The following is a 24,536-nucleotide window of genomic DNA, read 5'->3' on the forward strand; positions in this document are numbered from 1 at the left end:
CAGATTACCAAACTTTGAAAGCTATCTTAACAATTATCCATGAAAACTTTGAGATACACAAAATTACCCTTTATTTTAAGTCATCTTGTTGCTAACAAATTGCAACAGAGACAACATGAGTTTATTTGACCTTTAGGAAACCTTGGTAGAAAAAAAAGTTTTATATTTAATTCTGATAACTCTAAACACATGTCTGTCTTAGTTAAACCAATAAACTTAAATAAGCTTAACCACAAACAACATTCCACCTGCGTTTGCTTAAAGGACAATTTGTTCCCCATTGTCACATTTTACCTGGGACACCAGTGGGGCAATCTGAAGTGGGCGATCCAAGGGGATGCTCATTGCTCCTTGACATCGAGAGTGGGAGGGTGGTATAGAAGCCAGTTATGTACATCCCATGGAAGGTGATGCAGAAACAGGAAGAAGGGGAGAGGTAAAGTGCCAGAACAGCAGAGAAAGACGATTCCTGGTTCTAAACCTTGTCAGCTCTAAAAGAAGAGACCCCATGTTTGTTTGTTTGTTTTCCACCAAAGTGGAAATAAAGGAATCTATGTCAGGGTAGAGAAGACAGGGGATTTCCCCGAAACAAAGGGACTTTAGGCAGCTGCCTAAAGGGAATATTTGCCTAAAGGGAATATTTTTTAAGTCCCTGCCCAAGGTAGACTAACCACAGTTGGCTCCAAATATAGTCATTAATTCAGGAAATGAGTGAGGGAGAGCCTCCCCATCTATTAGGAGGAGGAACAGAGAGAAAGAGTCAGCGTGCCCTTTGTCAAGGATGGTCTGTGTTTCTTCTAGCACCTGAGTTCCATCAGGAGGCCTGTTAGGACATCCACTATGCCAGGAGGGAGTTTACTAGCCACACACATTTGGGCAAATACATTCTATAAGAGGCCTTTTGGTTCAGGTCCTTAAAGCTGTGAAGGCCTAGACCTCAGGTACCTCCGTCCATTGACCCTGTTTTCTGCAGAAGAAATCTAACTGCTAGATTCTACTAAGGTCATGCAATGTTATGGGACATCAGTCCTTTCCTAAATTTTGCAACCCAAATTGTTTTCAGTGGGTTGAAAAGGCATCCCAAGGGAGAGTTTGGGGACTGATGAGAAGCTCCCATCCTCTTTCTAGAGAGAGAAAAGCAGAGATGGTCCATTACCACGAATATCACCCCCACCTCCCAGATGGTATCCCACGTGCAGGATATATCAGAGGTTCCTGAGGTGTCAAAGTGACCCGAGGCATACCTTGAACAAAATTGCTATGATCACTAACCAGCCCTTAAGGGCCTCTGTAGGAGGGATACTGGCATCCCCCCACTTTCCCATTGCATCCTAGGCTACAAGTAGGTGTCAGCAGATGGACCTTGCTGAGAAGGCTGAAGAAACCACCATTTTTAACTCATGGAAAACACTGGAAAAGTATTACAAAGGGGAATTGCCCAATTTTGTACTTTAGTAGTTAATAAGGAACATTGACTGAAAACAGTGACGGCATAAACCCATCATGATCTAATCTACATGCCAACACATACAGTCTTTCAGCCAACTTCCTAGGAAATGGTCCCCAGTTGTGTTTAAATTCAATCAGTTACTAGTTCTATGGGTTTCCAGGGGAGGGCCTACAGCCAGAAGTGGCTAGATCAGGGATGTAGATGGGATCACTTTAGACCAATGAGGAGGAAACCTCACACAGGAGTCTTAAGATTTGCATCTGTGCTAGTCACTTAGGTGGCTGTCCCCTGTCCAACACAGACAACTATGTATAAGAACAGGAATAAAGAGAGAGCACAAGACTCTGGGTCTTTTTTACCATTCTGGCCTGGGTACTCACTTCCAGCCGAAAGGCAGGCTTTCTCCTCCCCATAGAGTAACCACGAGCTAGAGGATTACAGACTGAGCAATGGACAGGAAAGTGTTGCAATAAGATCATACTCCTTGAAATTCCTAAAATAAGAGTAAAGGAAGAAAAGAGAAAGTACTCACCACGTTTGCACCAAAGCTCAGGGACCAGATTAAAGGACTCAGACCCCCACATTGGCGCCAAAAGATGAGGTTTTAGAGTGGGGTGGGTGGCAGGTTCCAGAGCAACAGACAAGAAAGAATTACTGAAGACAACTTTGGTGCAAAAAAAAAAAAAAAAAGTGATTTTATTAAAGCACGGGGACAGGACCCGTGTGCAGAAAGAGCTGCACTGAGGTTATGAAGAGTGACTGGTTATATACTATGAAATTGGGGGAAGTAATGACGAACTGGAGAGAGGCCTCCAGAAGGACATTGACATGCTAATGAGGACTCCTAAGATACTTGAGGCCTTGCTATTGTCAAACCTAGGTTGTTTTACCTCTAATAAGGCATTAACATTAGGAATGGTAGGGGTTCCTGGAGAAATGTTATGCTCTGTATTTGCCTCAAGTATTTGTCACTGGGCTGCAGAGTACCAGAAACTTAATTTTACCTGCCATTTCCTTCTTGCCTTTCTTCCCTACATCACCATGGAGGTTAGGGTCTTAATAAGGGCTCCAGGAAATTGAGATGGGCTTCTGGAGGTTAGACTATTGATAAATTGCCTTTTTCTTCTAACTTACTAAGATATTTGTAAACTGATGGAGACTCATGTGCTGTATGACTATGATCTCTATCAGTTAACCATTTGTTTTCTTTCCTTTGTTCTTGGGCACCCAGAGGAATGTCACACATATCCCACCATGGCAGAGAGGTTTCTAGCTTATATATAGCCCTCAGCTTGCCTGATGATCCCTCTTCACCCAGAGTTGCTTCACTCAGAGCCCACCACCCAAAGGCCAGGCTAGGGGAGCTGGTTCCCCAGAAGCAGGTGGAAGAGCCCATGAGGTCTCTGCGAGTCTCATCTGAGGCCAGGGAGAACCTAAGGTCAGCCTCAGATCAGGCATTTGACAGCTCTGACTCTCGTGGTGACATCTAGGAGACACTGCCCGGGGGCTGGGACTCATCAGGCCTCCCATGGACAGCTAATCCCCCATGCAGAAACTGCTTCCCTCCAGGACAAAGCTGGGATCAGCCATGGCAGGAACACTTTTGGGGGGCCCAGGCCTAGCCCCTGGGCTCCACAGTTGAAGACTATGTCCAAAGATGTCAGATGGTATCAGTGGTTTCCTAAAAATGAGGCTGAGTCCTAGCACTCACTGTGACCCAAGGTACCTGGTGTCCAGAGTGGCAGGGTAGAGACACCCCCCCCCCTTGGGCCCCAGCCACCATCACTTTTCATACATGCAGATGCATGTCTCCCATTGTCCCCCACCAGGATAGATCAGAGACTATAGCCTCAGATATCTGCTCTGTCAAGCTGTCTCATTTGTGGCTGCCATGCCCAGCTTGGGGTTTCTGTCTACTGGGCCCACAGGAGGGGCCAAGTCCTTAGGGTCAGCTGAGGTCTGGGTCCACCCTACCAATGGGGCATGAATGAGGGGAGGGACTGACTTAAAGTGGGAATGTTGTGTCTTTGGAATGGTGGGGCTTTGGATCTGACAGCCATGAAAGAATTCTTGAGACATCTTTGGTGCACAAAAGGTGGTTTTATTAAAGCATGGGGACAGGACTCTTGGGAGAAAGAGCTGCACTGGGATTGTGAAGAGTGACTGGTTATATACATTGGGGTTGGGGAGATAAAGTTAACAGGAAGTTTGTAAAGAGATTTTCATATTCTCAAGAAGACTCACACATTACTGGAGGCCTAGCTATTGTCAAGCTAAGGTTGTTTTCTCCTCTAGCAAAGCATTACCATAAATACCATAGAGAATTCCTGGAGAAATGTTATACTCCATATTTGCCTCAAGTATTTATCAATGGGTTGCAGTTCATAACGAAATTTAATGCCATCTGCCATTTCCTTCTTGCCTTTGTTCCCCATATCACAAGGGAGGTGGGAGGGTGATGTTGGGTGTCCAGGAAACTGAGTATGGGTTTTTGAGGATTAAGCTATTGATAAGATTCCCTTTTTCTCCTAATTTACTGGGACATAGGTAAACTGATGGAGACTCACATCCTGCAGGACTGTGATGTCTATCACTTAATCATTTGTTTTCTTTCCTTTCCTTTGTTCTCAGGTAGTCAGGAGTACCTGAGGAATGTCACACATATCCCCTGGGGGGAGGGGCATGCTAGCATGTGCTTTGCCCTCCACTTGCCTTATCCTCCCTCATCACAAACATTGCCCAGTAGACCTTCGGTGGTAGGGGGAGGGGAAGGGTTTTTCACCCTTGTCAAGGCCTGGTGCGGGTCCCTGGGAGGGCCAGGATCTGGGATTCATGAACAGCATAGGGTACACTCTGTCCTTCCCTATGAAGAATGTCAACTTTCAGCTGCACCCCTTTCCCTGTCCCTTTGGAAGACCACAAACAGCATGGGCTCTGTTGGCACAAGGCATTCTCTGCTTTCATCAGGTACAACAAGGGGACCCCACCACATATAGCCCACCCTGCACTTGGGCCCCAGCTGAGAGGCTCCTGGAGGTCAGAGATGACAACTAGTCCATATCAGAGATCCATGACCACACACAGTGCTAACCAGGGGGAAGAGAGTGTGGAGGGAATCAGTGTCCTTGCCAGAGATGTGGAGACATGGGGAATGCATCCTCCAGCCTCATGGACCTTCCTGCCCTTCATCTTGCATAATCTTGACCTGAGGGAAAGGGCAGAGAGTTTGCCATGATCCTCAGCACGAGCTGCTGGCAATTGCCTCACCCTTCAGGATTTGGCAAAGGATAAGTCGCTCCACCCTGGGGTGAGCCATTGGCCACAGAGACCATAAATAGCATCCCCCAGAAGCCTCCTCACTCATCTCCTCTTTCAGGGAATATCTGGAGTGGTGCCAGCTTCCTCAGCCCTGAAGTCATGGCCCTAGGTCTCCTGTGGCTGGGCCTTGTCCTGCTGGGGGTCCTGCAGACCCAGGCCCAGGATTCCACTCCAAACCTGATCCCAGCCCCACCTCTGCACAGGATCCCTCTGCAGCCTGACTTCCAGAATGAGAAGGTAAGGAGCCTGGAGTAGCAGCTGCAGGGAGGTCCCAGGAAGAGTGTGAACAGAGGGGAGGAGAGACAGGATGGGCCAGGCTTTAGCTAGGTCTGCCCTCGGGTGCTCTGATGGAAGGCACACCCCATGTTCCCATTCACACCCAACCTTGCTGATAAGAGGGTCAGCTGAGCAGACTCCCCTGCTCCACACTCTCTTCCATAATCCCCCCAGTCCATGCCAGGTGGGAACATCTTCAGGCCCTCTACATGATGAGGAAACTGAGGCTCAGGGAAGTGAGCTGTCCACTTGCCAAGGGTCACCTTGTCCCTGACACACTCAGTGCTCCCACCTGGCCTGATGGCTCCAGCTCCTGCTGGCTTCATCAGCACAGCCTGTATGTTTATGTCCCTGCAGCCCAGTTAGAGGGGCTGCTGGTTGAGGCCCAGGCTGCCTGGAGGTGCCTGCAGGGATGGAGCAGGAGGGCCCCCTAGGGCTGCTCCTGGTTCTGTCTATCATCAGCTCCCATTGTAGTTCCAGGGAAAATGGTACATCATAGGATTGGCAGGGAATGAAATTAATAAAGAAAAACACAGCCAGTTTAAGATGTACACCACCACCTACGAGCTGAAAGAAGACAACAGCTACAATGTCACCTCTACCGTGGTCTGGTGAGAGCTACCAGCAACTAGGAAGCATGGGGGGCCTAGAGGGCTGTGGTGGGGGTCCAGGACTCAGACTGATGATATAGCTGAGGGGTGACCAAAACTGAAAGATGATCATTCATCCTACCACTGGGTACTGGATGTCTGCATTTAACTTTCTCTCATTCACTGGATCAACATTTCGTGGTCACTTCAGCACAGACAGAAAACAATCCTGGGGATGGACACAGACAGACATCAGGACACAAGATAAAGAGAACAGGGGTGACCTAGAATGGGAGGAGGGTCACTAGATCCACCTAGGATGTTCTCAAGGGCTTCCAGGGAGGTGGACTGTGGGCTGGGCTTTGAGGAACCAACCTGTGTCAGAAGGAGGCCTGGGACCTTCGTGGCAGGACTGCTGGACTGAGACAGAGATAGCCACCTCTTAAAGAAACAGCAAGCCATTGTATGGCTGCCCTGAGCAGGAGCTGATGAGCGGTCTGGAGAGGGGTGGTGACCACAGTGGTGGGGGCCTCAGGTACTGGTGAGGAGTGGGTGTGGCTGCAGCAGGAAGAGGAATGATGGCGTGCAGCCCAGGAGGCTGATCAGTCATAGGTGGGAGATGACCAGAGCGGGGGCAGATTAGGACCTAGAGAGGGGAGCCAAGGCTTACCCAGCTCCTCCTGGTTTCTGGATTTGGCACTTGGGTATGGGGCTAGAGCATCTGTCATTGAAGAATCCGAAGAAGGGCAGGTGTTGGGAGATCGGCTCTGGAGTGCCAGGGGACCAGATGTTGGCCCAACAGCTAAAGGAGTCTTTGGCATCCAGCAGACTGTAGCCTCGGTGGTGATCCCCCTGGCAAGGTTACAGCAAGAAGCTGCAAGATAGGAATAGGGGACAGGGGCGCCTGGGTTGCTCAGTTGGTTGGGCATCTGACTTTGCATTAAGTCATGATCTTGCAGTTTTTGAGTTAGAACCCCGGTTGGGCTCTGTGCTGACTGCTCAGAGCCTGGAGACTCCTTTGTATTCTGTGTCTTCCTGTCTGCCCCTCCTCTGGTCATGCTCTGTCTCTCTCTTTCTCTCTCAAAAATTAATGAACATCTTAAAAAAGTAAAAAAAAAAAAAAAAAGAATAGGGGACAAATGCCTCAGGTTGGGGGTTGAGTATGGAGGGAAGGCCACCAAGGGGAAACAGCCCCAAAGAAGGAGGGAGAGTAGGTGCTGGGGGAGAGTCTAGGCAGGTCAGGAATCTCAGGGCAGAATAAGCAGGGACAGAGAGGGTGGGCTCAGTTGGGAAGAGCCAGGGCCATATGTAGGGTGGGTTGTGTGCCTCCTGCTATGGCAGTGTGGGCTGTCACTCTCTTATCCACCCATCTCTTGCTTCCACAGGAAAAAGGCCTGTGACTACTGGATCAGAACTTTTGTCCCATGTTCTCGTCCAGGCCAATTCACCCTGGGAAACATCGAGCGTGAGTCCTGAGTTGGGTGGGTCTCTGGGGCACGGACCTCCCTGCCCCTCCACACAGACGCCATCCTGTGGAGGCCGGGAAGGAAGTAATAGCTCCCTCTGCCTGGCTAGAGCAGGCTGATCACTCCCCATCCACCATACAGGTTACATTGGAACCAAGAACTACACTGTCCGAGTGGTGGCCACAGACTACAACCAGTTTGCCATGGTGTTCTTTGAGAAAGTTTACAAAAACCAGGAGTTCTTCAAGATCACCCTCTATGGTGGGTCTTAACCCTTCTGGGACCTTGCTCTTGGCCATGCTGGGGGAGAAGAGGCCCATCGCACCCAGCTCCCAAGTTGCCCTTCACTGCAAGCCCAGGGAGGTGGGAGAGTGGTCTTTCCACAGAACCCCTCAGGGGGAAGGGGTCTGAGGTGTCTTTCATATATTCTACAATATTTATGGAGCTTTCACCAGACACTCACCAGACATCTTGGCCACAGGGAGGACCAAGGAGCTGCGTCCTGTGCTGAAGGAAATCTTCATCAACTTTGTCAAAACCCTAGGCCTCACTGATGAGCACATCATCTTCCCTATCCCCAACGGTAATCACCAGCTGGGGAAAGGAGAAGAACATATGGGGACTGTCCAGGTCTGATGTTTCCTCACTAGTAAAGTGGGGAGGGGAGTGACCCAGGCCCCTGTTGCAGTCACTGGAGTCCCAGGAGCCACTTTGGGCTCAGGGAGACCCTGCCACATCCCGGGTTCTGGGCCCCAAGTGTTCCTCCCTCACACAAGCTTGCGCCTGCCCACATGAGAATTGCAGCACTGGGGCCATGTCTCCTCAGTCTCCTTGCTTGGTCACCTCCCCCTCCACCCAGGCATATTTGTCCTGGGTCACCTCACCTTTGTCCTGGGGCTGACCTACCACTGACTTGGGAGGCACCCTTGTCTTCAGGCAGCCTGGCCTGGGCAGGTGCCTCCCAAAGCCTGAGGGTCTGTCAGGACTCAGCAGGTAAACAGGCAGAAGGCTTGGTGCCCAATCAGAACTGTGGCTGGGCCTCACCTGCCTCCTTTGGAGAACAGGTGTCACTCAGGTGTGCTTGTCCTCAGGCCTCTCCCCAAGTCCCTGCCCCATCATCTAGCCCTCTGCTGTACCATCCACAAAGGGAACTCCAGAGCTTCTGTGGCTGGTCCAGCCTGGGGCCCAAGGCAGCCAAGGGGCAGTGTAGGGGCCCTGGAGGTCAGGGATAGCACACATATACCCCTGCCCATGTTGACTATTCTGTCCCCCATAGATCAGTGCGTGGATAAGTGAGCAAGCGTGCGGTAAGTATGGCTGGAGTGGGGGCTGGTGGGAGCCAGGGTGCATCTGGGAGGGGGTCCCAAGTCTGCCTTTGTCCCACCTGCCCAGCACTGCTGCCCTCTCTATTCCCTTGACTCCCTCTCAGGTGCCCTCTGGCTCTCTCCAGCCCATCCCCCTCACACCAGCCTCTGCCCACAGCACGGCCTAGATGTCCCCAACAGCCTGGACAGCACTGAGAGAGCCAGGGGACCCTCCTCACTGCACAACCAACCAGCTGCTCCCAAGACTGCCCTACTAATGGAACCCCTCCTTGTTCGCTAAATAAACACATATCCCATGGTGCCAGTCTGTGCTCCTTGACCTCTGGGCCCTCTGAGAGGTTAAAGAACATAGGGCAGGCTCCTATTAGCATCTCTCCCAGGAATTGTGGCCCCCAGCAAGGGATGGGGGCCACAGAAGCAGAGTCTAACTCCGACTGAACACTTCTAGCTCCCAACTCCAGGCCCAGCCTCAAACCAACAGCTGCCCTCACTTGCCCCTGCCTCTAGCACACTGATGGAGCACATCTCACCCCCATGTTCAGCCACCTGCAGCAGGTCAATGGCAGAGGCCCAGCGAGGGCCAGGTGTGAGGTTATATCACCCCACTTCACCAGAAATGAAGTTTTGGGGGTAATGGGGGGCGTCCTGGGCCAAGGGCCAAGAAAGTATTCTTGAAGACATCTTTGGTGCAAAAAATAGGATTTTTTAAAGCACAGGGACAGGATCCATGGGTAGAAAGAGCTGCACTGGGGTTATGAAGAGTGACTGCTTATATACTTTGGCGTTGGAAGAGGTAAAGTCAAGGGAAGTTTTCTAAGAGATTTTCATATGCTAATAAAGAAGATTTACAGAATACTGGGCACCTAGCTACTGCCCAGCTAAGGTACTTTTTCCCCTAGCAAAGCATTAGCATTAAGACAGTAAGGAGTTCCTTGAGAAATGTTCTTCTCTGCCAGCCTCAAGTATCTGTCAATGGGCTGCAGGGTATCAGGAAATTAACATTACCTGCCATTTCCTTCCTGCCTTTCTTCCCCATATTACTATGAGGGGTGATGTGGGGGCTCCAGGAAACCGAGTCTATAGGTTTCTGGAGATTAGGCTATTGATAAGATTGCCTTTTTCTTCTAGTTTACTAAGATATTTGTAAACTGATGGAGACTCATGTCCTGCATGACTAGTATCTCTACCAGTTAACCATTTGTTTTCTTTCCTTTCCTTTGTTCTTGGGCAGCCAGGAGTGCCTGAGGAATGTCACACACATCCCACCTGGGGTGGAGAGGGGTAATGCTAGCTTGTACCTTGCCCTCAGCTTGTCTTATGCTCCCTCATCCTATCCCCCATAAACAGTTTTGATCGTTACATCTTTAAGGTAGTTGGAGGTGCAAGGTTTCATCTTCTGTAGCTTCTTCTTGCTCAGTAAGGGAATAGAGATGTCCCTACCTATGAGTCAATATTGATCAGTTGGGGAACATATAAAAGAGTTACAGAGGCAGAGGCAGCTGCATCCAAGGTGGACAATGAGTACGAACCTCCTTGAGTAGAAAGGATCATCTGTAGGGGCGCCTGGGTGGCTCAGTCAGTTAAGCATCCAACTTCAGTTTAGGTCATGATCTTGTTATGCCCAGAATTCGTGATCCCCAAAGACCACTAGGGAGCCGAGTCTGATGCAAAAGCAAAAGAGCCTTTATTTGAGCTAGCTCGAGCTCAATCCCCTACCTGCACCGACGCAGCGGTGAGATACCAGAGAGAGAGCAAAATTTCAAAAGGACAAAGGTTTTATTGGGGCCTAGGGGCAGTTGGTGAGGTAATGGTTGTGGCCTCAGCCGATTGGCTGGGGAAGGGTCTGAGTCCTGTTAAGCAGGTGGGGGGGGGGGGTTACTCAAGGGGAGGAGGTGTGGTCAAGGGGAAGGACACAGAACAAGATGGAGTCTGCCGGCATAGGCCTGCCCTTTCATTCCCCCCTGTCATGTAGCTTACGGACCCAATCATGGGACCAGCTGCATTTATGGTGGCAAGGGGAACAGAATTTGGAGGTTTACACAAAGTTCTGGGAACCAAGTGTCCCTGGGGTGGCTCTGGGAGGTCTGATTAAGTATTGTCCCTGAGCTGGTGTCTATGATCTGCCAGGTGATGTTTTGGGGGGCGTGGGGACTCCCAGCAGCATGAGCAATGACAAGCAGAGTTAACAGAGTTACCAATATTAGGTGGGTCGAATGCGCTGTAGCTTGAGCTTGAGCGGATTGTGTTGGTCCCGACTGACGGCCCATCGCGTGACGACGTCCTTCCGGATCGAGGAGGAGTCCGCTGGCCGAACATGGGTGTGATGGACCCAGGTCGAGATGCCGTCTACTTTGAGAGTGGCGGGGGTTGTCAGCACCACTATGTAGGGTCCCTTTCAGCGCGGCTCAAGAGTCTCTCAGTGGTGCCTCTTGATGTAGACCCAGTCTCCCAGCCTGTACTGATGAGGTGTCGGGGTCGGGCCAGCCTCGTAGATGGCACAGATGCGTGGCCAAATGTCCTTGTGCACCCTCTGGAGCCCTCTCAAGGAAAGAAAAAGTTCTTGATCTTTAAACTCAGCAAGAAGTTCAGCTCAAAGGTTGGGAATAACAGGGGGTGGCCTGCCAAAGATGATCTCGTAGGGAGTAAAACCCAGAGTGTAAGGAGTGTTTCTAACCCGGTAAAGGGCATACGGTAGGAGAGTCACCCAGTCCCCACCAGTCTCCATGGTTAATTTGGTAAGGGTCTCTTTTAGGGTTCTATTCATTCTTTCTACCTGTCCTGAGCTCTGGGGCCTATAAGCACAATGTAAGTTCCAGTTTGCCCCCACCGCCTTGGCTACTGCCTGTGTTACCTGCGAGATAAAAGCTGGTCCATTGTCTGATCCTACCATGGCAGGAAAACCATAACTGGGTAAGATGTCTTCTAGTAGCTTCTTAGCCACCGTCTGAGCTGTTTCATGCTTGGTTGGGTATGCCTCCACCCAGCCAGAGAAGGTGTCTGTAAATACTAAAAGATATTTATAACCATACTTTCCTGGTTTGACTTCAGTGAAGTTGACTTCCCATCAGGCTCCCGGTCTGGTGCCTCTGAGCCTGGTTCCTTTTTTTATTTGATGTGGCTCTCGCGTTGGTGAGTTGGCAGGTCTTGCAGGCAGATACAACTTGCTCTATTTTGTTGTGTTTTTTTTTTATTTTTTTTAAACGTTTATTTATTTTTGAGACAGAGAGAGACAGAGCATGAACGGGGGAGGGTCAGAGAGAGAGGGAGACACAGAATCTGAAACAGGCTCCAGGTTCTGAGCAGTCAGCACAGAACCCGACGTGGGGCTCGAACTCACATACCGCGAGATCGTGACCTGAGCCGAAGTCGGACGCTCAACCGACTGAGCCACCCAGGCTCCCCTAACTTGCTCTATTTTGGTGTCCTGTTGGTGAATCTTGAATCTGGCACGTCGGATTAAGTCTTTTACTTTTCAGGCCCCCATGTGAGTAGACCGATGCATGTGCTCTAATATTGAGACTCCGAGCCGGTCTGGCAGCACAAGTTCCTTGTTAGGTGTATACCACCATCCCTTTATCTCCTGGGCCATGGGGAGTTTCTTGATCCGCTGTAACTCCTCCTGGGAGTATTTGGGCTGGTCTGGTAAAACTGGGTCTCCCAAGTCCGGTAGTTGTTAAGCCGTTTTCTAGCTCCCAGCATCAGCGCCTTGGTGAGGGCTATGAGCTCTGCTCGCTGGGCTGATGTTCCGGAGGGTAGAGCCTCCGCCCATACGGTGTCCATTTTGGTGATCACCGCTGCACCTGCATACCTGTGTCCATCTCGCACAAAGCTGCTGCCATCAGTGAGCCAAGTGGCATCGGGGAGGGGCCGGTCGGTCAGGTCCATCCGGAATCCATGTACTTGTTCCAGGATTCCTGCACAGTCACGTAGTGGAGCACCTAGCTCAGAGTTGGGCAGCAGGGTTTCAGGATTGAGGGCTGCACTGGGGTGGAACCGCACTCGTGGAGGGTTGAGTAGGAGGCTCTGGTAATGAGTCATATGTTTGTTGCTCATCCATATATCAGGAGGTTGTTTCAAGACCCCTTCAATGGCGTGTGGGGTCGTGATCCAGATCTCCTGTCCTAGGGTCAGTTTGTCTGTGTCCTTGACTAGGAGTGCTGTCGCCGCAATAATCCTTAGGCATGGCAGCCAGCCGGCAGCCACTGAGTCTGGTTTCTTGGACAGGTAAGCCACCACCGGGAGGTTCCAAGGGCCTAAGGCTTGAGTTAGAACCCCTTTTGCTATTCCCTTATGTTCATCTACAAAGAGGTGGAAGGGCGTCGTAATGTCTGGTAGGCCCAGGGCTGGGGCACTTAGGAGGGCCTTTTTTAACTGATTAAAGGCAGTTTCTTCTTTTTCAGCCCACTTAAATGTTTTCCCCTCTTTGGGAGCTTCATATAGGGGCCTGGCGATCTCAGTAAAACCTGGAACCCAGAGGCGGCAGTAGCCAGCTGATCCTAAGAATTCCCTTACTTCTCTTCGGGAGGTGGGAGTAGGGATCTTTAGGACAGTTTCTTTTCTGGCATCTGATCACCGCCGCTGTCCGCCCTCCAGGATATATCCCAGGTAACTTACCCTCTCCCTGCATATCTGAGCCTTCTTCATGGATGCCCGGTACCCTAAGGCCCCCAGGGTAGCCAGCAGGTCCTGGGTCCCTCGCTCACAGTCTTTGGCCATGTCGGCAGCAATCAGGATGTCATCTACATACTGTAGAAGGGGGAGGCCAGGGTGCTCCCTTCTGTACTCACCCAGGTCCTCATGTAATGCCTCGTCGAAGATGGTGGGCGAATTTTTGAATCCCTGAGGTAGCCGTGTCCAGGTGAGTTGCCCACTGTAGCCCTCCTCCGGATCATGCCACTCGAAGGTGAACAAGGGTTGGCTCTGGGGTGCCAGCGGCAGACTGAAGAAGTCGTCCTTTAAATCTACAGTATACCAGACCCTGGAGGGCGCCAAGGAGCTCAAAAGAGTATATGGGTTGGGAACAGTTGGATATATGTCTGTGACCCTCTTATTTACTTCCCGGAGGTCTTGTACCAGTCGGTAGTCATTTGTGTGAGGCTTTTTGACCAGCAGTAGGGGGGTGTTCCAGGGAGACTGGCAAGGAACTAGTACCCCTAGGGTTCGTAGTCTCCGGATGTGTGGCTGGATCCCCTTCCGGGCCTCCTGAGACATGAGGTATTGTTTAATCCTTACCGGACTCTCTCCTGGCTTGAGCTCTACCAGGACCAGGGTCCTGTGAGTGGCTAGTCCTATCTCCCTCCCCCCCCCCATCTCTGCCCAAACCGAGGGGAATTCTTGTAGCCATCTGTCTATATTATCCTCTCTCGGGAGCGCCTCCTGGTGGAGGCGGTATTCATCCTCCAGTTTCATGGTCAGGACCTGGATGGGGTGGCCCTTGCCATCAGTGACCTGAGGCCCCCCCTTGTCTGAAAGTTATCTGAGCTCCAATCTTGGTCAGCAAGTCCCGTCCTAACAGCGGGTAGGGGCATTCTGGTATTACCATAAAGGAGTGGGATAACCGGCCTGTCCCCAAATCTACTGTTCTTCAGGTAGTCCATGAATACTGGCTCATACCAGTTGCCCCTTGTACCCAGGACTTCTTGCTGGCTAGTTTTCCTTGTGGGGTGCGGAGGACCAAATGTTGTGCTCCGGTGTCGACAAGGAAGTCAACAGGGGTCCCCTCCACTTTAAGAGTTACCCTGGGTTCGGGGAGAGGGTCGGAACCCCAACTCCCCTAATCACTTAGTTCATCTAGCTCTAGGACTTTTACTCGATCAGTCTTGCTTCCCTTCCCTCCGGCCCTTCCCTATCTCCTTGTAGTATGAGCACTGATCCTTCTGCAGCCTCTGCTTCCCCCCCTTGGCGGTTCCTTTACCTTTTCTTGCGTCATCTGCCAGCTGCTGGAGACGGTGGTCTCGTCCCTCGGGGGAGTCAGCAGTGGTAGCTAGTAGTATTCTGGCCAGGTCTCGAGTCTGCTTCCTGCTGGCAGCCGCCATGGCGCGAGCCTGCTTATCCTCAGGAGGCTCCTGGTTATATACCTTTTCGGCTACCACCAGTAAGTCCTGAAGACTTTTTTCTCCTAGTCTATCTATTTTCTGTAATTTTTTCCTAATGTCTATGGCCGATTGGTTTACAAAGGCCATGATAACATCTGCCTTGCTTTCCAGAGCCTCTGGATCCATGGGGGTATAGGTACAGACTGCCTTCATGATCCATTCTAAAAAGGCAGCCGGAGATTCATCTTTTCCCTGTTGTACATTTCCTACCTTGGCCAAATTGGTTGGCTTTCTAGCAGCCATTCGGAGACCCCCCATTAGAGTCTGGCAGTAGACCCGGAACCTCTCCTTACCTTCTGCCATGTTGAAATCCCACTGGGGCCGAGTTAAGGGAAAGGAGGCATCTATCTGAGCCTGGTTGGTGGCAGGATTCCCGTCTGTGCCCAGAACTAGCTTTCGGGCCTCATTGAGGATTCTTTCTCTTTCTTCAGTCGTGAACAGGACCTGCAAAAGCTGCTGGCAATCATCCCACATGGGCTGATGGGTAAAAAGAACAGAGCCTAATAAATCAATAAGCCCTGCCAGTTTCTCAGAAAACTTAGGATTCTGAGCTTTCCAATTGTAGAGGTTACTAGTGGTGAAAGGCCAATAGTGATGGGGCTGATTCCCCTCCGCATTGGGGGTCCGGTGGCTCGCAGGGGCAAAATAGTGGAGTTGGTGGTGGAGGCAGATTGCTCCCTCTGAGCCCTTTGTCTGGTAAAGGGCGGGCTTCCCACTGGAGCGTTTCCACCTCCCGCTCTTGGAACAGCGTCTGTCTCCCCCAAAGGGGGAGGATGGTGTTCTTCCAGCATCCTAGGGGGGTTATACGGGGGAGGAAAAATTAATTCTTCAGTCCCCCCCATAGGACAGGGTAGAGGGGTGCTGAAGGCTGGGTAAGACTTTTCTTGTTTTCCTTCTTCTTTGTCCCCTGCAAAGAAAGAATGGGTTTTGGCTCCGGAGGGAGTGGGGCTAGGAAGGCCTTAAGCCAAGAGGGTAGGTAGAGGGGTAGTCTGATTCTGTCCCATAGCGTCCGTCCAGTAAGTCCATAGAACAAAACAGAGAAACACAGAAACAAACAGAGGGCCCTTAGAAAGTCTTCCAACTCCATGGAAGCAAAACTGAAAGCTAGCTTAGACCTTTGAGGAGATTCCACGTCCCTCCAAAACCGAAAGCTAGATGACGGCCTCACGCCAACCAGCGGGAGCGACCCGCCTCATCTCAGACCTTTGAGGGGATTCCACGTCCCTCCAAAACCGATGAGGGGATTCCATGTCCCTCCAGAAGGGAGGATCGGAACGTCTTCCGAAACTCCCAGCCCGTGGTCCTCTAGTGCGTCCACTTAGACCACGTCGAGCACTACCAGAATTTCAGAAATGAGCTCACACAGAAAAGATGGAATAAACAGACACTAACCGTGGCCAGTCAGGCTCTCCGGGTCGGGGGTCCCTCAGGGGTCTTGGGGATCCCGGACGAGCCCCCAAATGTTATGCCCAGAATTCGTGATCCCCAAAGACCACTAGGGAGCCGAGTCCGATGCAAAAGCAAAAGAGCCTTTATTCGAGCTAGCTCGAGCTCAATCCCCTACTTGCACCGACGCAGCGGTAAGATACCAGAGAGAGAGCAAGTTTCAAAAGGACAAAGGTTTTATTGGGGCCTAGGGGCAGTTGGTGAGGTAATGGCTGTGGCCTCAGCCAATTGGCTGGGGAAGGGTCCGAGTCCTGTTAGGCAGGTGGGGGGCGGGGGTTACTCAAGGGGAGGAGGTGTGGCCAAGGTGAAGGACACAGAACAAGATGGAGTCAGCCGGTGTAAGCCCGCCCTTTCAATCTCACAGTTTGTGAGTTCCAGCCCCACATCAGGCTCTGTGCTGACAGCTCGGAGCCTGGAGCCTGCTTCGGATTCTGTGTGTGTGTCTCTCTCTCTGGCCCTTCCCCTCTTGAGCTCTGTCTCTCTCTCTAGAAAATAAATAAACATTTAAAAAATTAAAAAAAAGAAGAAAGGATCATCTGTTGGTTTGAAGTTATTGTAGTGATGGAGTCTTGTCACAAGGCAGAAAGACATGGGAGAAAACAGCCAAATGTAATTAGAATAACAAGAAAGAACAGCCCAAATAAAGGTCCTTTGGTAATTGATGAAAATCTTCAAGTTCACAAGTTGAACCAATCATGAAAGGAAAAGAAGGATTGCTTAAAGCACTAATTTGAGTGTTCAGGTCAGTTAGAAATCCAGAAATTTTGTGTGATAATGTAGAATGTATACTGATGAAGTTTTGGAGATTGGTGCGGTGGTCCAAAGCCAATGGCCAAGAAAAATTTCTGGAAGAAGTTTTTGATGCAAAGAGGTGATTTTATTAAAGCACGGGGACAGGACCCAGGGGCAGGAAGAGCTGCACTGGGGTTGTGATGGGTAACTGATTATATACCCTCAGGCTGGGAGGGGGTCAGGGATAAAGTCTCTAAGTTATTTTGGAAGCAAGATTTTCAGGACCTTGAGGGGCTCGCTGTTGCTAAGGAAACACCACTTATTACCATTGAATAAAACCTCAGTGGTGAGACCCTTCAGATGCATATTGGGGGCTATAAGCTTGGAGTATGATTGCCAGCATATATCTTGGGGCAATTGTGAGAAAGGAAGTAGACTTACAGTATCCTCAAGGTTGGGATAATGTTGAGCTAAAGTTCTCTTTGCCCCTAGCAAAATGTCAACATTGAAGCAGCAGAGATTGAAGAGGGAGTTCACTCTGCTGGTTTCAAGAACTTGTCAATGGGGTGATGGCAGTAAAGGGGTTTAATTTTTTTTTTTTTGCCTTAGTTTCCCACATCACCATGACAAGCACTTATATGCCTTTCCTTTGTTCTTGTGTAGCCAGGAATGTTTGAATAATACACATATTCTACCTGGAGGGAGGGGAGGATGTGCCAGCCTGTTTTGCCCTCAGCTTGCCCCACCCTAACTCATCATGTCCCCCCTAAACAACTTTGACCCTTAAGTCTTTAAGGTTGTTGTAGGAAGAAGGTCTCATCTTTTATAACTTCATCCTGCTGAGTAGGGGCATAGAGCTGTCCCTACCTATGGGTCAATATTGGTCCGTCAGGAAACATATAGGGCAGCTAAGGTGAGGCAGCTGAACCCAAGGTGGACAACGTGTATGAACATCCTTGAGTAGAAAAGATCATCTCTTGGCTTGAAGCTATTGTAGTGCTGGAATCTTGGCACCAGGCAGAGAGACCTGGGGAAAAACAGCAAAACATAAGTAGAATAACTAGACAGATTAGCTCAAATGAAAGGTCCTTTGGTAGCTAACAAAAATCCTCCAGACCAAGAGCTTAACCAATTGCTAAGGTAAGAGAGGGATCGTTTAATCCACCAATTTGAGTATTCATGTCAGTTGGAAATCCAGAAATATTTTTAAGTAGTCCGAATGTATACATGCCGTTTTGTTGTTATGAGAGTTTAAGTTCCACCTTGTGCAGCACTTAAAACATCTAATGCTATTCTGTTTTGTAGAACTGATTTCTGTATTTGACTTATTTAATATTTAGTAATATAATGTTATTTTGAGAGTCATTTAAGGCCTCAACTGTGTACAGGTGGTGTATACTCATTATATTGACTCTGTTTTGTTTAGTAAGCCAGCACGTCATTAATAGGAGGTACTTTTATAGAAACAAGAAAAATACAGGTTAATGCTTAGTGCAGATTACAAACCCACTGTCTCCCAGTGCTGCCAGTGAGAATTGTTAGATGTTAGGCTTGAAGTATCCTCAGATGTTTGTGGGAGCAGGCAGCAGGAATCAGATTGGTCTTTCTGGCTTATATCTCAAATGTCTGTGGTGATCCTTTTGAATGGCCCATTGTAAGAAGGAACTGTTAGTAGAAATTGGGAAAAGAGGATGAAAAAGAAAGGTACAACCATCCTAAGAGAAGTTGGAGGTCTTCCACAGGTTCACAGGAATCAGAAGGCAGATTAGTTTGCTCGTTGAATTCCTGTGAAGGGGGTACAGGTTTTATTTTAGATACAGGAGCCCATGAAGTGTGCCCCTCTAACTTTATTGCAGTGGGAGTACATAATAGACCCAGTAGGAACCCTTCCATTTTGGAGTTAAATCCCCTGTTGTATTAGACTTTCCATCCTTTAAATAAACCAGGTCTTTTGGGTTTATATGGGGTGGATTTTTAGTAACTGTCAGATCAGGTGGAGGGAGGATATGGTTGGCATATTTAGAGACTTAGGAATTAACCTGGTCTCCAGTGAATAGTAAAGCACTATAGTCTTTATCTACTCATAGGTCTACAGTGAGAAAAGTCTGTGCATACAATTGTTGGAGGAATCCATCCCATTTTCCAGCTTTTTAACTATGCCCACGGGGATTTATTATTATCTCCACTGAATAACAAGCAGAAGATTTTTCTATACATGAAATATTGGGACAATTTTTCTGAAGTTTACCTCAAGGTGTCTAGTTTAGACAAACAGCAAACATCTAAAGACAATCAGAACTAGAATTTAACGTCCAGAGAGCTGCATTATAGAAACATAGTTTTTCTGTCTAAAAACCCTCATTTCCAGAGATGGCCAAATCAAGACTAATTCGTTTGCAAATTAAGTCCAGTTTTAACAAATTTGGCCTAATGATTTACATAAGCTCAGCTAGAATAGTGATTGATCCTAAGGATCTTTTAAAGTTTGCAAAGCAACCTAAGGAATCTCCAGGTTGAACTGGAGACTGAACTGATTGGCCTCTCCAGACCAGAAGCCAAGCCAAGTACTTGCATCACACAGACCTGCAATACTTATAGATTTGGGCAAATTTCTCCCCACAAGGTCCCCAAGATATCCTGAGTTCCCTGCACCTGCCCAGAAGTGACATTCTTTACTCACGCAGTAAAGCTGCTGGGAATTCTCTGAGCAAGGTATCTGACCAACGTTTTCTTTTCTTTTTTTTTTTTTTTAATTTTTTTAACGTTTATTCATTTTTGAGACAGAGAGAGACAGAGCATGAATGGGGGAAGGTCAGAGAGAGAGGAAGACACAGAATCCGAAACAGGCTCCAGGCTCTGAGCTGTCAGCACAGATCCCGACACGGGGCTCGAACTCACGGACCGCGAGATCATGACCTGAGCCCAAGTTGGACGTCCAACTGACTGAGCCACCCAGGCGCCCCTGGCCAACGTTTTCAAGGGGTTTTATGGTTCCATGTTTCATAAAGTCAACCTTAGTTCCCTAAAGCCATTTGGTCATATCAGGGTCTATGCATTTCTCTCAAATAGGACATTCCAGTCAAAGCCTTGGCAAAACAACCAGTATTTCCAAAGGTGTCCTGTTACAAGAAGAATCTTACTGTACTTGCAAATATCTGTAATTGCCGTGAAAGAAAGAAGACTCACTGAGAGTGGTTGAATTTCAGAGGGTTTAGGGAGAGAGAAAAGTTAAATGTTTCAGTTTACAAATGAAAACTTCATGACATCTCTGTACATTATAAATATCTTAAGAGAAAATTCCCTTGATCCAGAAGAGGAAACATCACAGAACCAGCAATATTTCAAACAAGAGTCACAAAAACTATAATCTTCCTCAGTTTATTTAGTGCCATGTTCCTAATGCTTGTTCAGTTTGAACGAAGCTTTTTAGCTCTGGAATTCTTTCCCGCTTTAGCTTAATCTTAAAGATGTCGAATACCTGTATTTCTCCTAAAAGTCCTTTTTATGAATCTCCTTGTAGATGAAATGTTTTGTGGGAGAACAAGAACAATTAAAAATGACAAGATCTCAGAAATGGACATTGTTAAAGATCTGATGAGAGTTCACGATGATGCGATTGACAAGGAAACAGTTATTTCTGTAACCCATAACACTTCAATAATCAGAATATCAAGGGAGGACTTTATACCAAAACATTAAAACTTTAGGAATTGTATATATATTTGAGCAGTTACAGCATTTAGCCATGCAATACAACTAAGGTTTACCATTATTTGACAGTGCTTTTCCAAGTAACTTAGCATACCAAATAAAAAGGTCTAATTGGTCAAAATCTTGGGAAAGTTTGTTAAAACCTTAGACAGTTATACAGCACATTCTAAATAGGATTACAGATCATTACAAATCTTAAAACTTTATTTATTTAACCAACATGGCGATAAGAGATTCCAAAGGCAAATATGTAGCACTGTATAGTTGTTAGCAAAACCTAACTCCTTTACCATTGAGAAGTTTTAACCTTAAGTAATCAAAGACTTGATCAAGAGGAAACCTAAAGCTTTTGTCTTCCCAGTAGACAAAGAGAAAAAAACATTTGTTTACATTTTCTGATCAACAGCAGATCAACAATGCCAGAAAACTTTGTCTTTTGAAAACAGAGAAAAGCAGCATATCAACCTTAGGCCCATGTACTTTTAAAATCCATTCATCTCTGGGTAGCTGGGTGGCTCAGTTGGTTAAGCGTCCAACTTCAGCTCAGGCCGTGATCTTACAGTTTGTGAGTTTGAGCCCCATATCAGGCTCTGTGCTGATAGCTCAGAGCCTGGAGCCTGTTTTGGATTCCGTGTCTCCCTCTCTCTCTGCCACTCCCCTGCTTGTGCTTTCTCTCTCAAATATAAATAAACATTAAAAAAATTTTTTTAATAAATAAAAAAATAAAATCCATTCATCTCAACCTTAGTCCATCCTGACCACGCATAAAATTCCTCTCCAGGGGCGCCTGGGTGGCTCAGTCCGTTCAGCATCCGACTTCGGCTCAGGTCATGATCTTGCAGTTCGTGAGTCTGAGCCCCGTGTCAGGCTCTGTGCTGACAGCTCAGAGCCTGGAGCCTGCTTCGGATTCTGTGTCTCGCTCTCTCTCTGCCCCTCCCCTGCTCATGCTCTGTCTCTCTCTGTCTCAAAAATAAAATAAAAATTAAAAAAAACATTTTAAAAAATTCCTTTCCAAAGATTCTTTTCATGAACCTTCTACAACTTTCCTTTGCCTTCAAATTTTGGCCCAAACCATTCTTCTTGAAACAACCAGTCTCATTTGAGACAAAATTACTTTCTTGTACCCTCAACAATGAAAAATGTATTTCCATTCTTTATCTTTCTTACATATCTCCCGCTTTCCTACATACAGAGTTGCTTTCCTTATTTCCATCCATTTTAAGTACGCTTAGCAGAATTTTAACTCTTAGAACACTTAGTCTCTAATAAAAACTTAGTAACCAATCATAAACTGTTACACCAGAATTCTTTAGATGGCAAATTCATGAGTCAATGAATCGCAAACCATGTTTTCCAATAGACCCAGATTTTCTTAGTTTCTCTGCAATAAGGAGTCAAAAGCACAAACCTATATTCAGTAATCAATGCTTCAGTAATCAATCTATTTGGAAAAGACCTAGATATGCAATAAATTCAATCCCATTTATCCAAGTTTCAGATTATGAAATACTTTGAAAGCTATCTTAAGAATTATCTGTGAAAACTTTCAGGTACACAAAATTAACCATTTTTTTAAGTCATCTTTTTGCTAACAAATTGCAACAGAGACAACATGAGCTTCTTTGACCTTTAGGAAACCTTGATAGAATAAAAGTTTCATATTTAATGCTGAAAACTCCAAATATATGTCTGTCATAGTTAAACCAACAAACTTAAATAAGCTTAAAAACCAAACACATTCCACCTGCATTCACTTAAAGGATGATCAATTTGTTCCCCATTGTCAACTTTTACCTGGGACACCAATGGGGGAATCTGAAGTGGGCGATTCAAGGGGGTGCTCATCACTCCTTGACATCGAGGGTGGAGGATGGTATAGAAGCCCATTATGTAGGTTGCATGGAAGATGATGCAGAAACAGGAGGAGGGGGAGAAGCAGGCAGAAGAATCCAAGTGCCAGAAGGCAGAGAGGATTCCTGGTTCTAAACCTTGTCACCGGGAAAGAGGAGACCCCATGTTTGTTTGTTTGTTTGTTTGTTTTCCACCAAAGTGGAAATAAGGAGTCTATGTCAGGCTAGAGAAGACAGGGAATTTCCCTGAAGCAAATGGAGTTTGGGGATATTCCTTAAAGTCCATGTGCCAAGGTAGACTACCCACAGTTGGCTCCAATTAAAGCCATTAACACAGGAAATGAATGAGGGAGAGGTCCCCACATCTATTAGGAGGAGGAACAGAGAGAAAGAGTCAGCATCCCCTTTTGTCAGGGATGGCCTATGTTTCCTCTAGCAACTGTGTTCCATCAGGAGGAGGCCTGTTAGGACATCCACTATGTCAGGAGGGAGTTTACTAGCCAAACACATTAGAGCAAATATATTCTGCAACAGGCCTTTTGGCCCAGGTCCTCACTTAGAGCTGTGAAGGCCTGGACCTAGGGTGCCTCCATCCATAGACCCTGTTTCCTGCAGAAGAGATCTAACTGCTAGAACTTACTAAGGCCACACAGTGTTACATGACATCACCTCTTTCCTAAATTTTGCAATCCAAATCGTTTCTAGCAGGTTGAAGAGGCATCCCAAGGGAGAGTCCTTGGGGACTGAGAAGAAGGTCCCATCCTCCTCCTAGAGAGAGAAAAGTAGAAAAAGTCCATTACCATGAAAATCCCCCCCAACTCCCAGGTGGTGTCCCACACGCAGGATATATCAGAGGTCCCTGAGGTGTCAAAGTGACCCGAGGTGAACTTCAAACAAAATTGCTATGATCACCAACCAGCCCCTAAGGGCCTCTGTGGGAGGGATGCCGGCATCCCTCCGATTTCCCATGGCATCCTAGGCTACAAATAGGTGCAGGCAGATGGACCTACTTTGCCTTGCTGAGAAGGCTGAAGAAAACATCGTGTTTAACCCATGGAAAATACTGGGAAAGTTTTACAAGCGGGAATTGCCCAATTTTGTCATTTACGTAGTAGTTAGCGGAAGACATTAACCCAAAATGGTGAAGACAGAAACCCATCATGATCCAAGTGACATTCCAACACATATAGTCTTTACATTGCAACTTCCTAGGAAATGGTTCCCGGCTGGGGAACATTTTAATTCAATCAGGTACTGGTTTCACCAGCAACAGAAGAGGTCCCGCAGCCATAAGTGACTAGACCATGGATGTGGAGGGGATCACGTTAGACCAATGAGGAGGAAACTTCTGCCATATTCCAAAGATTGGAATCCATGCTAGTCATACAGATGTCTGTTCCATGCCCACGACAGACAACAATATATAAGGACAGGAAGAAAGAGAGGGCACAAGTTTCTGGGTATTTTTACCATTCCTGCCTGGGGACTCACTTCCAGCCAAAAGGCAGGCTTTCTCCTCCCCATAGAGTAGCCACGGACTACAGGAGTACAGCCTGAGCAATAGACAGGAAAGTGTTCTAATAAGACCAGACTCCTTGAAAAGCCTCTGAAATATGAGTAAAGGAAGAAAAGAGAAACACTCACCACATTTGCACTGAAGCTCAGAGTCCAGATGAAAAGACTCACAACCCCATATAGGCGCCAAATGATGAGGCTGGGCGGGGGCGCATATTATAGAGCTGACAGCCAAGGAAGAATTCTTGAAGACATCTTTTTTTTTTTTTTTTTTTCAACGTTTATTTATTTTTGGGACAGAGAGAGACAGAGCATGAACAGGGGAGGGGCAGAGAGAGAGGGAGACACAGGATCAGAAACAGGCTCCAGGCTCTGAGCCATCAGCCCTGAGCCTGACGCGGGGCTCGAACTCACGGAACGCGAGATCGTGACCTGGCTGAAGTCGGACGCTCAACCGACTGCGCCACCCAGGCGCCCCTTGAAGACATCTTTGATGCAAAATAAGTGATTTCATTAAATCGCGGGGACAGGACCTGTGGGCAGAAAGAGTTGCATTGGTGTTGTGAAGAGTGACTGGTTATATACTAGGAAGTTTGGGGAAGTAAAGTCAAAAGGAAGGGAGGCCTCCAGAAGGACTTTGATATGCTAAAGAGGACTCCTAATCTACCTGAGGCCTTGCTATTGTCAAGCTAAGGTTGTTTTACCTCTAGTAAGGCATTAATATTAGGAATGGTAGGGGTTCCTGGAGACATTGTTGTACTT

General features: G+C 47.9%; 2 protein-coding genes across 4 annotated transcripts in view; both read left to right on the forward strand.

Moving 5' to 3' along the window:
- The window catches only part of LOC122474813 (neutrophil gelatinase-associated lipocalin-like), a 101,446-nt gene extending 92,721 nt beyond the window's left edge, over positions 1-8,725 (forward strand). The window contains exon 7 of one of the 2 annotated variants that reach the window (XM_043565980.1): positions 8,530-8,725. The gene's annotated coding sequence lies outside the window, so the exon portion shown is untranslated. The remainder of the gene's footprint in view (positions 1-8,529) is intronic. The other variant, XM_043565981.1, reaches the window with a different exon arrangement.
- LOC122474814 (neutrophil gelatinase-associated lipocalin-like) lies at positions 4,811-8,725 on the forward strand. 2 transcript variants are annotated; one of them, XM_043565983.1, is made up of 7 exons: positions 4,811-5,005; positions 5,519-5,655; positions 7,020-7,099; positions 7,242-7,361; positions 7,582-7,683; positions 8,377-8,407; positions 8,530-8,725. In XM_043565983.1, the coding sequence occupies exons 1-6, from the start codon at positions 4,868-4,870 to the stop codon at positions 8,394-8,396; spliced, it is 597 nt and encodes a 198-aa protein (XP_043421918.1). In that variant the 5' UTR covers positions 4,811-4,867; the 3' UTR covers positions 8,397-8,407; positions 8,530-8,725. The 2 variants fall into 2 exon arrangements, with proteins under 2 accessions (XP_043421918.1, XP_043421917.1); XM_043565982.1 differs by having other exon boundaries at positions 8,583-8,725.
- Positions 8,726-24,536: the final 15,811 nt, after the last annotated feature.

The sequence above is a fragment of the Prionailurus bengalensis genome, chromosome D4 (assembly GCF_016509475.1).
Source record: "Prionailurus bengalensis isolate Pbe53 chromosome D4, Fcat_Pben_1.1_paternal_pri, whole genome shotgun sequence".
NCBI lineage: Eukaryota > Metazoa > Chordata > Mammalia > Carnivora > Felidae > Prionailurus > Prionailurus bengalensis.